General features: G+C 57.7%; 4 protein-coding genes across 4 annotated transcripts; 1 reads left to right on the top strand and 3 right to left on the bottom strand.

The window, feature by feature from the left end:
• Positions 1–108: 108 nt before the first annotated feature.
• Positions 109–1,162, top strand: BDZ99DRAFT_15401 (acyl-CoA N-acyltransferase). Its single transcript, XM_033712813.1, has 2 exons — positions 109–758; positions 820–1,162. Exons 1-2 carry the CDS (start codon positions 365–367, stop codon positions 1,032–1,034), a joined length of 609 nt encoding a protein of 202 aa, XP_033584374.1. The 5' UTR covers positions 109–364; the 3' UTR covers positions 1,035–1,162.
• Positions 1,163–1,592: 430 nt separating this feature from the next.
• BDZ99DRAFT_373756 (lectin C-type domain-containing protein) lies at positions 1,593–3,925 on the bottom strand (the record flags this gene model as incomplete). Its single annotated transcript, XM_033714887.1, has 4 exons — positions 1,593–2,996; positions 3,095–3,258; positions 3,319–3,619; positions 3,854–3,925. The coding sequence occupies 4 exons, from the start codon at positions 3,923–3,925 to the stop codon at positions 1,593–1,595; spliced, it is 1,941 nt and encodes a 646-aa protein (XP_033584373.1).
• A 3,961-nt stretch (positions 3,926–7,886) lies between these two features.
• BDZ99DRAFT_431501 (uncharacterized protein) lies at positions 7,887–8,787 on the bottom strand (the record flags this gene model as incomplete). Its single annotated transcript, XM_033717292.1, has 2 exons — positions 8,694–8,787; positions 7,887–8,483 (listed from the first exon to the last, which is right to left on the bottom strand). A coding segment is annotated over exon 2 (435 nt), but the record flags the coding sequence as incomplete, so codon positions are not given.
• BDZ99DRAFT_513651 (uncharacterized protein) lies at positions 8,496–12,600 on the bottom strand (the record flags this gene model as incomplete). Its single annotated transcript, XM_033724728.1, has 8 exons — positions 8,496–8,922; positions 9,050–9,408; positions 9,826–10,774; positions 10,856–11,410; positions 11,691–11,869; positions 11,922–12,178; positions 12,224–12,297; positions 12,392–12,600. The coding sequence occupies 8 exons, from the start codon at positions 12,598–12,600 to the stop codon at positions 8,496–8,498; spliced, it is 3,009 nt and encodes a 1,002-aa protein (XP_033584371.1).
• Between the last annotated feature and the right edge of the window lie 2,147 nt (positions 12,601–14,747).

Raw genomic sequence — 14,747 nt, 5'->3', positions numbered from 1 at the left:
GGAACTTATTTGTGTTGAGCATTGGGCTCATTTCCCCGCAGACCAAACATTATGAAGCGTCGTCCTGCAGGTTGGTCCCGAGATTTCCACAACGCTATCGCTACATGTAGCTGTCGCTCAATGTTAATTGTGCGAAATGAAGCTGCATCGGTCGTCTGCGCCGCGTCATTCGGGGCTGTGTAGGTAGTGGGGCTTCTAAAAACAGCGACTGCTATTGCGACACGGTTCAAGTGTATTTTACAGTCTCCTTAAACAATAACCATCAGCTGTCAAATCAACTTCCCTCTCTTCACAAATTCGACCAGTGTTCATCCCATACAGTACTCTAGAGCCAAATTCCCTATTCTCGTGTCTCTTTTTGCAAATGGCGACCCCCAATCCACTGAAGCTAGAGCCCGTGACCGTTGAGGATATCTCTGACATTACGAACCTCTGGTTCGCCGCCTTTACGGACCCTGAGATACGACGAGTTTTCCCCGATACCCCCGGTGTGCGCAAATGGCTGGAGGACACCAATCGCAACGACCTCGCCGAAAAGCCTTTCCAGCGATACCTGAAAGTTGTGGACACGGAATCAAGAAACAGCCAGGGCCGACTGCGGATAGCCGCCTTTGCGAAATGGGATTTATCAATGCCCGTCGAGCGCGGCCAACGCTACCTACCTTGGCATGAAAACATGCCTGCACAGCTTTGCGAGGACTTCTTCAACCGAGAGGAAATTAATCGGAAGCGTGTGATGAGTGATAAAAAGCACTTTTGTATGTTTCTCTACGTTTATTTCTGCGTTTCAGATACACTGACTGGCTACATCTGGTGAAGATTTGGACACGGTTGCCACACATCCAGACTACCAGCGTCGAGGAGCTGGTGCAATGCTCGTTAAGTGGGGCTGCGACCTCGCCGATGCTGAGAAAGTTGAGGCGTATGTGGATGCCAGTAAAGATGGCGCACCCTTGTACGCAAAGTTTGGGTTTGTGGATTACAGCAACCCCGGCGAAGATATTGCCTCAATGGCTCGGCCGATAGCTATTTGAGGATATTATTTTGAATAGTCCAGGATGAGAAGGAAGAGGGGGTGACTGGGGATTTTGATAGATTGCTAAACTTTTCCCTTTAGTTCGGATTGCTTGCAGGAAAGAGTCCACGGGATTCTATTGAAAAGTACAAGATTACAATGATAACTTATTTGTCCTTACTAGTAAATACGACGCAGTCCCGCAGGTTACCTCGGGGTGTTTACCACTACATCACCGCTACCGGTTAACGATACAGTAATACTTGATATTACGTATGCGAGGATCCGTGGAAATCGGGTGTCGTAATATCTTATGGTCGTCAAATAAGCGCATGAGCTCGTCCCTCGACGAATATGACTTTGGAAAGGTGCTACAAGCTTCTGGCTCCGGAGGTGGCCATGAAAATTCAAAATCCTTTGGTGTTGCCCTCTTTCTCTTCAAGTTTCATTAATATGCGACTCTTGAGTTCCCTGTCTAAACCCGTGACAATACAGTGCAGCGAAAACATCATCAATAGTTATACAAGAGTCTACATAAAACACATGTTTTACTCTTGGCTTACAACACAATCTTGACCTAGCTCGGCACGCCTTCATAATCCCACCCACCCATATTTCTCCTCCTCTTTCCTCTCCGCAAATCCCTTCGGTTCGCAGCGCACTTGACGAAGAACGTCGCCACAGCTAGTACAAATACGATGACGGTCGCCACCGTGGGAACGACCACAATCTTTGTGTGGTTTACGTTATCCGAGTTTTTGTACGGACATGTACTATTAGCGCCCGTGACCCAGCAATCGGCATAATCAAGGCTGTTGAGGTCGAGATATATGATTGGAAGATCGCCGGGGTCAGAGGAGCCCGTGTTTGCGGATGCGAGGGCGGCAGTGTAAAGGTAGGCGTTTTCGAGAGCAGTGCGGGGTGTTGAAAACTTGGTATCATCAGGGCAGGCTTGGTCGGCGTCGGAGTAGGCGAAGAGGTCGGGGGTGATGCTCCAGGTATAGGGTGTAGACCCGCGACAGGCAACTCGGTGGCTAGATTTGCAATCTACTGCGCGCCATCGGCCGTTAGCATCGCCGTAAAGAGCAGCACAGCGGAGATCGTTATTGGGGTTGTCATCAATAAGGGTACTGTTATTTGGTGAACCGGGAGCCCAACTCCATAAAGTAGAGTAGGAAAATGAGAGGTAAGCCAGGGGGTTTATGTCCGCGGTCGTATTTGAGAGGCTAGCATTTAGCAACGGAGATATGCCACATGATGTAAGGTTCATGATTGCAGGAATTGGTATCGTAGCGTTGGGATTTGACGCTAGGTTTGGCAGACTCGACGCTGGGAACATCGCCCACGAGGAATTGGTCTCAGAGGTTATAGTGGTAATGTTAGGATTGAAGAGGCAACCGGTAGTCACAGAGCCAGAAGTGCTAATCGACACATCTTTCAACGAAATTATCTCATTGAGAGGAAATATTGTGTCCGCGTCGTTCGTGAAATCGTAAGACGCCATTTGAGGGTCGACAGCGCCAAAGCTAGTGACCAGGCGCAAGAAGTTTTTAAATTCCATGAAGGTTTCAGTAGGCCAACCATCTTGTGTCGAGGGAATGCCGTTGCCGCTGACGTTCGTCTTGTAATACCCAGCAACTGGCAAATTAGATTGTTCAAGGCGCCAGCTCTCGTTGAGGTTTCCTCGCTGCGATTGAAGCATGGAAGGTGTGTACAAGTATGAAGACAGGTTGGAGCTGAGTAGATGACCGAGGAAGTTCTCATCTTTCGGTAGAGCTGAGGGGTCGGGTTGCATGGCTGGCGAATTGGGAGAGGAATACGGAGCGGCTACATGTACATTGAGGACAAGATAGATCAGACTCGCACCAATGGTAGTTGAGGTATCTTTTAGATAACCGGACAAGATACTGCTTAGGAATTGGAGGCCCAGATTTGAAGTACAGTTGTACTGCCCAATCTGCACAAGTGGCTCACCAGCAGTCTGGAATCAGGGTATAGTCAATTAGCAGATGTTCACAAACGTACATTGCCTCATCATAGTTGATGTACTCTTAGCAGTGTAATCAGATTTTTACATACGGGAAATTCAGTAGGTGTAGCTGCCGCACTGTATGCCATGGATGTACTACTTGAGCCGGTAAAGCTCAAAGTAGGAGTTGATGAGGTTGCTGAGTCGGTCCTAGCCGCCGGAGTAGAGCTGCGGGAAGAAATAGAGGAAGCCTGCCTCTCAAATATCGGGAGGCCTTCATCAGGACCGAAAGGCGTGGGTGTTGCATCAAAAGCCAAAAGCCCGTCTCTGAGACTGATCGGAGCAGTCATGAGAGACTTAACTGAGGTTGACTGGGTGATACTGATACTAGTCGTATCATCGGCCGGAGAGGCAGATTCGGGTATCTCAGCTGGACAAAGGCTCCATTGGGAACGGCCGGTATCCCAGTACACGTCTATTATGAATCGTTTGAATCCTGAAGCTAGTAGGTTTGAAAAGCATTTTTGAGCTGCTGAGTCCTCGTATTGATTGTGAGCGAAGCAGGCAGCCTTGAGAGAAACTGCAGGTACGGTGACATAATTGATAGGGATTTTCAAGCCGACGTCTCGCTGAGCCTGGGTAATATTATCAACATTGCGCCTTCCCACATGCGAACGAAAGTCGCGCCTTAGTCTGTGTACAGTCTTTGCCGCTGTCTGAAGTGGCTTGGCGAGTTTGCCGAATGTTCAAGATAATAAACTTCCATGTGTAGATGTATCAAAGGGCGCTGTAGTACCCCCAGCAGCGGCAATAGAGTGTACGCTGACATTTGACGGGGCATTTTATTCATAGGAAAGTGTGCCACCTACTCGAAACGCGACGCTCCAAGGAGCAACGACCACAGCCTGCGGGTCCGGATCGTACGGGTAGGGTGAAGTCATCGTAAAGAGCGGTCAAACGGGCGCGAAAGGCCCCAAAGAGCAGCGGTCTGTCATATGTATGAAGGGTTTTGCAGCTTTTCACCCATTTTGGATGCGCTACGTCGAGTTTGCCGACGGTCAGGATGTTGTGTTGTCCAATGTGAAGGATGCTGGAGAAGTTGAAGTTGGAAGGCGGTGAAGGCTGGCAATTCGGAGATCACGTGCTTTGATGAGTCTTGGCGAATACAAAATTGTAGAATAACATCGCCCGAGGTGGCTAGATTAGCGTACGGCTTGACCAACTAGAGCAAGATCCGGTCTATGAAGGTCCTCGAGATATGTTGAAGTACATGGGAAAACATAGTAGACGAGTACGCACAATTATCGTCAGGGCAGGAATCTACTGACCCTGATGGAAATTTAGCTACGTAATGAGCCGCTAACACGAGCGACCTGTCAATGTAGTACACTCTAGTCAGTGTTCAATGCTTCTATCATTGCATAAGTTTGGATTTGTGTACCAAAGTCGATTAGAACACTATTTGCCCAATTCGGATGTCACGTGCTAAGTTAAGCGAGGACTATAACGACGATCGTCTCTCTCCACCGTCGCGGTGGACCACTCATCTCCTGACGATGCCAGCCCCCGCCAACCATCTGTCAGCCTGCTCGCCGACTCAGCTTGACCAGAACCACGGCTCATCGCCCAACCACCAAAGCCTCGGCCGACCACGGCGCGCTGGCGTGCTGCATCTCAACTCTGGCCTGTGACGTGACTCGGCCCCTTGGTCCTGCAGACTGGCTGCCCTTTCAACGCAGGACGCCGCGATGCCGAACCGTGGTTGGCTTCCGAACGACGTGCATGCGCTGGCACGCCGGCGCGGATCGCGGCGGGCAACGTTATTTGATAGAGCCCACTTGATGGGCAAAAGGGGCTGCCGGCGACGATGCCGTGTGGTGCGCCGTGGCGTTGTGTGTGACTACAGTGCATATTTGCAGATGCTGCACGCAGAGATCTTGCCACGTTGATGAGCGGGGACGCATGCCCGAATGGTACTCGCAGGCCCAGAGCCGGGACATGCAGCCTGGAGCGAGAAGACATGGGAATCGTCTCAAGAGGCGGATGCCGTGGACGTTGGGGAAACGCGGGAAACAACCTCCTCCCAGCTCCCCATGCAATCCCAAAAGGAGCTCCCACAATGGCCCAACGGCCGGAGTCGCTCCTGGGACGCCTCACTAACGACGCAGCACACGGCTCACCGCGGGGCCCCTAACGGCCGTTTTTGCCGTTATTCGCACATCACTCTCGCCCACTCGCTTGCCCCCGTTTATCTCACAGCTGATTCCATCTCAGATCAGCAATCGGCAACGCCAAGCATCAACCAGCAATGGCCAGACGCCAGCCCGTGAACATATCAGATCAACGTCTCAGGTCGGCGACTTGAAGACGTCGCTTAGTTTCAATTTCCTCTTCTGGCGTGCTATCAGCCAGCCAACGTGACCTTGGGCGACTCGATCCAGCGATCCCCCCGGTGCTGTCCGCCGAACCGCCCTCTGAGATCTGTATCGGTGACCTGACTCGCCGCGTTCGCTTTGCAGAACCCGGAATGGTGAACAGCACATCCCCTTGCCTGCGCGGCGGGGCGCGAACAGCCCCCGGTCGTTGCGTGCGGCTCTCTGGCTCGCCTCGTTCGCTCGTCACCCACCCACTTCGCAAGGCAGCTCGACATGCCCATATGTACTTGACAGAAAGCAGCTGTTCAGCTCGCCACGATTCTTCGCCCATTACCGCTTCCAACCTGCCACCCCTGCCGTCTCCTCCCCCATTTTCGGCACTTTTATCGTCGACCTAAATCCCCGCCGCAGCCAACCACTTCCCAACGGGCCGTTCACGGGACGGTACCACCGGTAGCATGCATGCAAGTCAGCACTGCCCAAACGCACGACTCGGGCTCCGTCTCACAGTTGTATCCTCGAAACCACCAACTATCGAACTGGGCCGGCGATTCAGCGTTTTTGCCAAACAACCCCCTCCCCTGCCTTGCCTAAGTAAGGTACGCAGACACTCGACTCGCCTCGTACCCGACTACTCGACCGGGACCGAAAATGTCTGTTCGTACGGCCCGCCTGCATCGCGCCAAGGTAGGAAGGTGCGGCGTTTTTGCTCTGTCTGGCCCCCCCGGGCTAGCAGTGCTGCGTTTCGCAGATGCGCAAACTCTACCGCAGGAACACGTGGTTTTGTGCGAAACGGCACCAGATGCGGACCGGAGAGGGTGCACTGCGCTGCGGTAGGTTTGCGGGAGAAGGGTTGACGGGGCTCTCTCGGTCGGGGGTAAGCAGTTTCACCAGCGCCGTCCGTTCCGTTTCTTTGTGGAGTGAGCCTGTTGTAGCACCTCTGCCAGTGATTTTGACGGCACGGCTAGGATCGCTGCTTGGAGTAGCAACTCCTGCTTCACCAAATCACACGTAATTCCAAGAGAGTTTGTAGATAGATGAGCTTCGTGTCATAGCGGCGAATCGCCTCGATTAAAGTTCGACCAATACAACCGACTGGCTGTCTAGTTGGCTGTAGGGCTATCATATCCATGAATCAGACTGGTTCAATAGTGCCCACTCAAACGGCCCGGTGCCGTTTAATTCCCATCGCGCTGCCTCCCTTCAGCCCGCCCCGAACGCCAATGAGAGAAGAAGCAAAGCCACGCTCGCACAAAACGCCTCGTCAAGTGAAACAGGAGAACCATAATTCTCGCCCCGATCCAAATCCGATGTTTCCCATTCTTTGATGAGAAGTTTTTTAGTGTGTCCTACATTAAGGGGGTATATGCCAATCCAGCCCAATCCAGTCCGTCATCGCAAAAGCCCAAAGCCGTCTAATTCCAGACTGCTAAAAGTGAAAAAGAAAGAAATTGAAACAGGAGGAGTTTTAGGGGTATTGCAAAATGAAAGCGAGAAAGGAAGCTATCTTGTTAGATTACAAACTGGTTATCCCTAACCTCGGAAATATGAGACTATAGCTAGAGGAAGGATGAGTAGGCAGCTTCGATCCTAGATCGCTAGACGCTCGCTGCGCTCGCTTAAATAATTCCAAATCATAAACAGGAAGTGTAGGTGTAGTTGATGATGGTGCCATCGCTGGTGATGTGCCTTTGCTATAATACAAGAATTGGTTTCATGAAAGCATAGTCGAGAGGTTCATGCGCTGGTCGCGGCTGCCCTCTCTTGGGCTCGCTGGTGCGCTTCGAGACTTCTTCACCGGAGGCAGCAAAGCGTATGGCGAGGGTAATTGCCTCGCGAGCGGGCTAGTGGACTGCACGTCTGGTACACGTCCTGGCTCGGCCAAGCTGCGGAAGGTTGGGAGAGGCTGTTGGCCCGATAGGAGAGAGTAATGATGGTGAGCAGGCTGGGTGAGCAACTGCGGCTTCTCAGCCCTGTAGTTTGGCTCCCTGAAAATGGGTGCGGCCGATGGAGGTTGGAGAGGAGGAAGCTGTACCGACGCACGGCGCTTGTGCGGGTCATACGGCATCTGAATCGTCGTGTGATCATCGTCATCGATGGCAAAGCCAGATTGAGGCAAGAAGCGGGTGCTGGAGTTCTTGCGCTCGGAACGGCCACCGACCAGAGGAGCTAGGGTTGTCGACTCGAGTGGGGAAGCTGCTCCTCGAGGAGAGCGGGACTCAGAGCCAGTGTCTGTGATTAGAGATGGCGCTCCATCTGCCGAGACGACCGAGTAGCCAGATGGTGAAGGCATTGGGGTTTCCCATCTGCGATGAGCCGAAAACGGTCCAGTGAACTGAAGCTCGAGGTTATGCGGACGCGAAGCGCTCATACCAGAATACGGCTCGAAGCTCTGTGGAGGTGGGAGCTGCAGTCCTTGCGGGCTGTGCGAAACAGGGTTTAGTGATAACCGTCTAGCCTCTGGATAGTATTGTGCAGACTCTGGCATCTCCCTGTTGAACAGTGGTGGCAGGGAAGAATGTGCGACCTGGCCAGGATGTTCCTCGCGACGATCCATGGGTCGTGATAGCGGGTGGTAAGAATAGCTGCTCTGCACAGACTGCGATCCTTGGGTGCCGTCGTCAAGTCGATCAGGGTTGCGCTTCCTTCGGTTCTGCCCTCCGTTCCACCAGTTCTTCACGGCGTTGTCGCTTCGGCCCTTCAGGCGTCGTGCGATTTCGGCCCACCTCTTACCCATCTCGTGAACCAGCCTCTCGATCAGCTCGCCCTCCTCGGGCGAGATTGGCTCGTGGTTTAGCGTTGGCTTGAGGTTCTGGTGGAAGCGCTCGCGGCACTGCTTGGGTGACCGCGTCTGGATCTCCTGTGATATCCGCACCCAGTTGTGCGGACCGTTGCGGTGGACGAGAGAAACGAGCCAGGCGTCTTCGTGCTGCGACCAAGGGCCGCGTCGGTGGTTGACCATTGTGGGCGATGTGGTGACGTTGCTGAGTGAAGTCCAGGCTAGTTACCAAGCGGGGTGATGTCAAGAAAGTCGCAACAAGCGGAACAGTCTGTCGATGCAATGACTTGAAACGTCGATATAGAGAGAATAGGCACAAGATGTCGTCGAAATGGTGGTGAATTGCTGCAGATGTCGTTAGGACTGGTTGTGCCGTGTGATCTGAGCAAGCATCCACGTCCACGCTCTGATGCCAGCGTCCACGACCGTAAACAGGACGACTCGAACGAAAACGATCGACGGAACGAAGGTCTCGATGTTATGCGTCCCCCCGTTACAGCTAGGAGGTGAATGCTTGGGGAACAGCACTGCAAGGAGGAAGTGACGGCGACATACCTTGGTGAGTGATAAATGCACAACAGGACAGGAGCTATGGTGGAGAGAGGGAGTGAGGGACGCGAGGGTGGTCGAGGCGTTAAGAGGCTGGACGGGAAGCACGGCGGCAAAGGCCAACGGTGAGCGAGATGGGCCGTGGGTCTCGGAGAGTATATATTGGCAGCGGGGAAGGAGGGCGCGGTGGTGCACAGGCAGCGCCAAGGCGTCTGGAGGAGTTATTGCCTGTGGGCTGGGGGCATCTCAGTGTCTGCGATGCGGCTAGGGCTTGTTTGGAGCTGGGACTGCTCGGGTGGCATGGGCGCGGGCTGCTGGGGCGGTTGACGTTGCTGGCAGGCGGTACAGCCAGCCTTGCTCACGCTGGCACGCTTCGGGATGCAGGCGGCCTGGGCGATCCGGGAGGGGTGGGCGAGACGCAGATAGGGAAAGGCGGCGGCGACCGCGCGACTAATTGTATCTGGTGGCCACGCCGCTTTGGGCGACAGCCTGCCTGAATGTCTGTAACCAGATCGTCGGGTGAAGGATGCGCCCCAGGGTGGTGCATATCGCGCGGTATGGGCTCCGCTGGGTCTGCCTGGTACCGTGGCACCGCTGCTGCAATTGCCATGGCCAGCAATTGCAGCGCTACGCGATGCTCAGAGACACGCTCCGCCAGGCCGTGGCCTCCTGTGGCCCTCCGCTGGGCGTGGTGATGCGGTTCTCCTTGCACCGCCGCGCCCTATCGCCGTCCGCGCCTGCGTGGCCACGCCGCCAGGGATCCATGCGCCTGGCGAGGCCGTTCAGCGCCCTTGGCCGCCGCTGGGTTCGCAAAGGGAGCGCGCGCAGCCTTGATCTGCCCGGCGCCTCTAGCGGGCGATTCACGGCCTGATGAGATTGATCATGACTGTCACGTCCCCCCCACACGAGGTCCCTTCTGGCCGCGAGCACCTATCCATGCCTGTCGCACTCAGCCAGCCCGCGGCGCCATCATCGTGGCCAGAGGCATGGCCTCAGCGCGCCCAGGACGAGGCCTTCCCTGCCGCCAGCATCGTGACCCTCGTCGGGCCCCTCGTCGTCGTCACCCTCGTCGTCGGGGACCTCGCCCTCGATGGGGCATGCACGCAATAAAGCCCGCCTGAGGAATGAGGGCGAGCACCTGGCCCGTCCAGCAGCCGGGCCCAAGGGGCGCCGGCGTCGACGAGCCTCCCCGGACCTGGTGGCACCTGGGATCGTTTCGTGGGACGTGGAATCTGCGCTGCGAGACGTCGGAAACGCGCTGGTGCGCGTGCCAGCCGGCCGAGCATTCCACCTTGATGGAGGCATGCAGACTGCTGCTCTGACAGCTGCGAGGGAAAGCCCGCACCGCCGCCGCCATGTCGCCCTCTTGCGCCCGCGCATCCGGGGAGCGTCGTGCGGCGCGATGAGGCGACGATGGACGTCGTGAGGCGATCACCCGCGGCCATCCAGCGACGTTGAGCGCGGGCGTCACTCTGATCCAGCAGGGCAACGGGCGAGCGATCAAACGCCGCGCAAAGACTTGCTTTGGAACCGAGCGCAGATTCTGATCGCCGTGACAAGCGCCGGATCGCTGAGGCCACGGCGCGCGAATCAGGCCCCAGGGCGCAGAGAGGAGCGATGGCGTGCCGACGAACCAACGGGTGCTGAGGGAGCGGTGCCCGGCGGGGGCAGCCAAACCGCGGCGGAGCAGACGATACCGCGTGAGGTTGTTCGCGCAGACAGCCGTTGGGCGGGACTGGCGCCGGCAGCAAAACAGCACCGGCATGCCGGGACCGCGGCGCGAGCCAGGTCGGCTCTGCAGCGGGCGAGCGCCAAGCATGCTCAACAGAGGCATCTCGGCCCAGGGCGGTAACGCGCGCGTCCCGATTCGGACGCCCTCGATGCTTAGTGCACAGGGCCAGGCGAACGGGTCGCCGCGAGGGGGAGCCGACGTTGGGCCGACGACTGTGATTTGGAATTCGCTGCGGCCTGTGTGATTGGCCCGCTTCGTGCTCTGCATCTTCTCCCAGAAGGCTGGCGCGTGGAGCGGAAGCACCAGCGCGCGGCGTTGACGGCCTGACGTCTCTCCCACCACGCCGCCCGCCGTGCTGCCCAGCCGCGAGCGTGACAGCGGCAGACGAGCGATATCGATCCCTGGCCGGTGCTGCGATCGCGAACCACGGAGTCACTCCATATCTCCGCTGCTCCACTGCAGCGCCTTGCACAATGCGGCCCACGACTCCACGAGGCAGGATTGTCGACTGCCGCGGCGGATATCGTCATTCCACAGTCCCCAGCTCTTGCCAGGCTCGTGTCCCGAGTTCTGCTCTGCCTCCCGCGGCCTGCCCTCTGGCGCAAAAATAGCGAGCTGCTGCTGCTGGTGGCCTGACGCAAGCGTCTGCCCCTGGACGACATGCCTCCCCACGCGAGACGGCACGGATACCAGGCAAAAAGAGCCGTCTGGGTCGTCGGGAGCAAGACGCAAGGTCGCGGCGACCCCGAAGCGTGGTTGCTGCGCGCGGTGCGCCTGTGGCTGAGATAGATCTGGGGTTGGACGGATTCCGGCGGGCTGGCAAGTGGCAGGTGGCCCGCTGGGGCAGCCTCCAAGCGGTGCTGGGCGTTCCAGGGCGCGCGAGGCACGAGAGACGGCGGGCTGAGCGGCGTGTGGCACCAGGTGTGGTGGAGGATGGTGAATGGTGGTGGAGGGGGGTGGTGGAGCCTCGCCAGTAATCGCCGCAGGCAGCCTAGTCGGTTCCAGCAGTGCGCGACGCCGTTTAACGAGCGAGGAACCGCACGCCATCCAGCACCACGCACCAATCCCGAGTCAGCCCGCTGCAGCATCAGACCCAGCCGCCAGGCCGTGACTCTGGCCCTCACGCCCTCTGGCAAGCCTGCGACCGAAAGCATCCGCCTGCAGCGCGAGCATCGGCCCGCCTCTCTCGCCCAAAGCGTCCCCACACCCGTCGCCAGCACAACGGCACCCGCATCGCCAGACATGGGCTCGCATCGCTGCCCCCTACGTACCACATGTCGCGGCCCGATCTGGCCCGGAGGCGTCTGTTGGCCCCAGGTGCGTGCTGCTGATGCTGGGCCTTGGCGGGCCCTGCTGCATGCACGGCTTTGCGAGCGGTGGCACGACTCAGAGACCTGGTGCGCAACGGCAGCACGAACTCTATTTCTCGTTGGAAGCGCACGAAGCCTCGCTGAGGCGCTGTAGAGATTGTTCTTGTCTATCAGGCCCACTGCTGGCGGCACAGGTCCATGGATGCCCGCCACGGCCAGGTCATGGCCGTCTCTGACTGAGGCCTGTCTGATGCTGAGGCCGGTCTGATGCACGCAAGCTCCCGTGGGGGAGGCCAGGATGCCTCCAGGGCTCCCCAGCAGCGCGAAATTGGTTTCTTTCACCTCGCCGACCTGTGCAACCGCCGGCTCGTCATCACCAACCGCCAGCGCCGGCTTTAGCGCAGCGTACGACGTGAACTGCGAGGGAGCGAGTCGCTTGGATGCCGCCGCTGCATGTCAGCAGCCTGCTGGAACAAGAGGGGAGCACCGCAGACACGCTCCGTGGCCTCCATGCTGCACCTTCCCGAGTGCTGGGACAAACGGCGACCCGACAAGACCTCTGTGGCTCCTGCTGTGCCATCCAGGTGTCTGAGCAAAATGAAGCCCTGGAACAGGGCGACAGCCTCCAGCGCTCGGGACGCAGCCGGTTGCTCAGGACTCACGCCGCCCAAACGGACCGGGACTCTGCACGACGTGCTGGTGTTTGGCTGGGAGAGATGTCCTGGGCCTGGTCGCACACGGCCGCGGGACCACCCCGGATCCACTGTTTCGCAATGCTTTTCCTGCTCGCCGGGTCCTCCCCCGTCCTAAACCATCTGCCCCTCAGCCAGGGATACGAGCAGACGCAGGCTGTGACCGTGAGGGCGGCCATATCTCACCCGGCTTGCCAGACCGTGCCAGACGGCACCAGCATGTCACGGGCAGCGTGAGGATGGGCCCGAAGCAGCGAACTCCCCGTGCATGTCACGGTCTGGTGCGGCCAGGCTGCGGCACAGGCCCTGGAGGTCAGTGACGACGCCTCTGCAACGTGTGCTAAATACTCAACCATGAGATTTCCTTGCGGCAGGCTGATATTGGCCTAATCAGGAGACCCTCGCGGGCGTGTAGAGGGGATTGGCGCGGGAGGCAGGACCCGGTGCTAGGGAAAGCATCCTAATGGCCGCAAGGACAGCCCTTGCAGCGTGGGTGTTGTCAAAACGCAGGCGAACTCTATCTTGCATGCCCCGTCCCGACTCGAAGGGAGGGCGAGCGGGCGAGCGGCTGCATTCCGAGTCGCAGAAAACGAGAGCGCTGAGTGTAGCACGAAATAGAACGCGGTTTGAGGGCAGATTTGCTGACGTCGCGGGGCGCACGAGAGGCAATGTGCGCATTGTCTCGCGGGGCAGCGTTCTGTTCGCTTTGCTGGTCTCGGGCCGCCTGGTGGACTCGACGGCCTCCACACAGCGCGCAGAGATCTACCGATTCTGCTGGCCGGCAATCTCCAGCAGTGAGGGTCGCCCGTGCCTATCCGCTTCCGGAACGCCTCTGGCTCTGCTTGGCCAGCTCCAGCACCGCGGCACGCGTCCAGGCGTCAGGGGAAGCGCGAGCAAGGCCTCACGGCCCTGTCCTCGTTCGCCCTGTAGTAGTGAGGCCTGCTGAAACCACCATGGGGCGGTGTTGGGGCACGGAGCAGAAGCAAAATGCAGTTTGGACGAGTGGCAGCCAATTCCAGGGACGGGAAGGCCCAAGATCCGCGGCTTTTGCAAGATTAACGAGCGGACTGGATCCTGATGAGACAGGGCCGTGCGGCCAATCACACTGCACGCCTTCCGCCCCGATGAGCGGCGCCCGGCTGCAGATCGTGGCACTCAGCTTCATCATCGCGGCGAGCAGCCCCTTTCTGACCTCGCCGGCCTCCACCGCACCCCCACCACCCACCATCTCCACCACGCCCATCAGTTGCTTGCTTCTGCGCCGCACGCCATCGCGCCGTGATTGCTCTCCCGCCCGGTGCGTGACAGCGGTGACGTTGTCGTTGGGATATTGCCTATGCCCTCTCTGGGCTGGTGCTAGCAGATCTCCCTAATCGCTGCGCCGCTCTGAGAATCACTCCAGCGCCATCCATGGCCGATACTCCGCCGGCAAGGTTCTGTTGCGCCCCGGACTCCACCCAACTATTGATTGTGGACAGCTTCTCAGGTATGGATGCGACTCACGCCCAGTCAGCATGGCATTCCAGCGGCACGAATAAGAGCAAGACGGCAGACAGCATGCAGAGCCATCACAAGAGTGCACTTCAGATGGCAAACACGCATCTCTAGCATCAAGAGCGCGCCCAGCCGTCGAGCGGACGCAAAATCAATGCGCCATCTGACTCGCCGGCGCGACTAGAGAGCCGCCAAGTGCAGCATCGAGAGCATCGGCCGTTGTCGTTAGATCTCACGCTGGCCGAATCGGATCCGCGTCCTCCACACCATTTCGGAAAGCGCCTGCGCTGCTTGCTGTTGGCCCTTGGTCGCTGCAACGTTCGCTGCACCCGCTGAAACCTGACATTCCCGCCCTCGAATCAACGCTGCTCACTTTCTCCATCTGTCCACCCGGCTGCCTGTCGACGATCCCAACTGCTGCAATTAATTGCTTTTTGTCATGCTTTCTTGCCACCCTGTCCTCGATATGTATGTGGGTACGGATTCACTCGCTGACCCTTGCCATGCAACCCTTCCAACACGAGCTGTCCCAAATCCTGCTGTGTACAGTCTTCGAACTTGCGGGACCCAACGGCGGCGTGCGAATGCGCTTGACTCCAGGCCATAGTGTAGTGTCTTGGGCCCTTCCCGGCTCTTGAATCAAGGACATTATCCACCACTCATGTGCAGAGGGAGCCAATCGAATATGTGACCCCGCTCTCACGATCTGAAATTTCGACACCCTCTTCCTAGCTCTCCACTGCTGGCTCGTTCCGGCGAGATCAGCCTTCTTCTTTCCCGATGAAGGACAACGCCGTCTGGGTGACAGTTGGCAGCGGGACCAACGTGGGCA

This window comes from Mytilinidion resinicola (assembly GCF_010093595.1).
Source record: "Mytilinidion resinicola strain CBS 304.34 unplaced genomic scaffold BDZ99scaffold_1, whole genome shotgun sequence".
NCBI classification, from domain to species: Eukaryota; Fungi; Ascomycota; class Dothideomycetes; order Mytilinidiales; family Mytilinidiaceae; genus Mytilinidion; species Mytilinidion resinicola.
The sequence above is the reverse complement of the archived record's forward strand: the minus strand, read 5'-3'. Positions and strand labels throughout refer to the sequence as shown.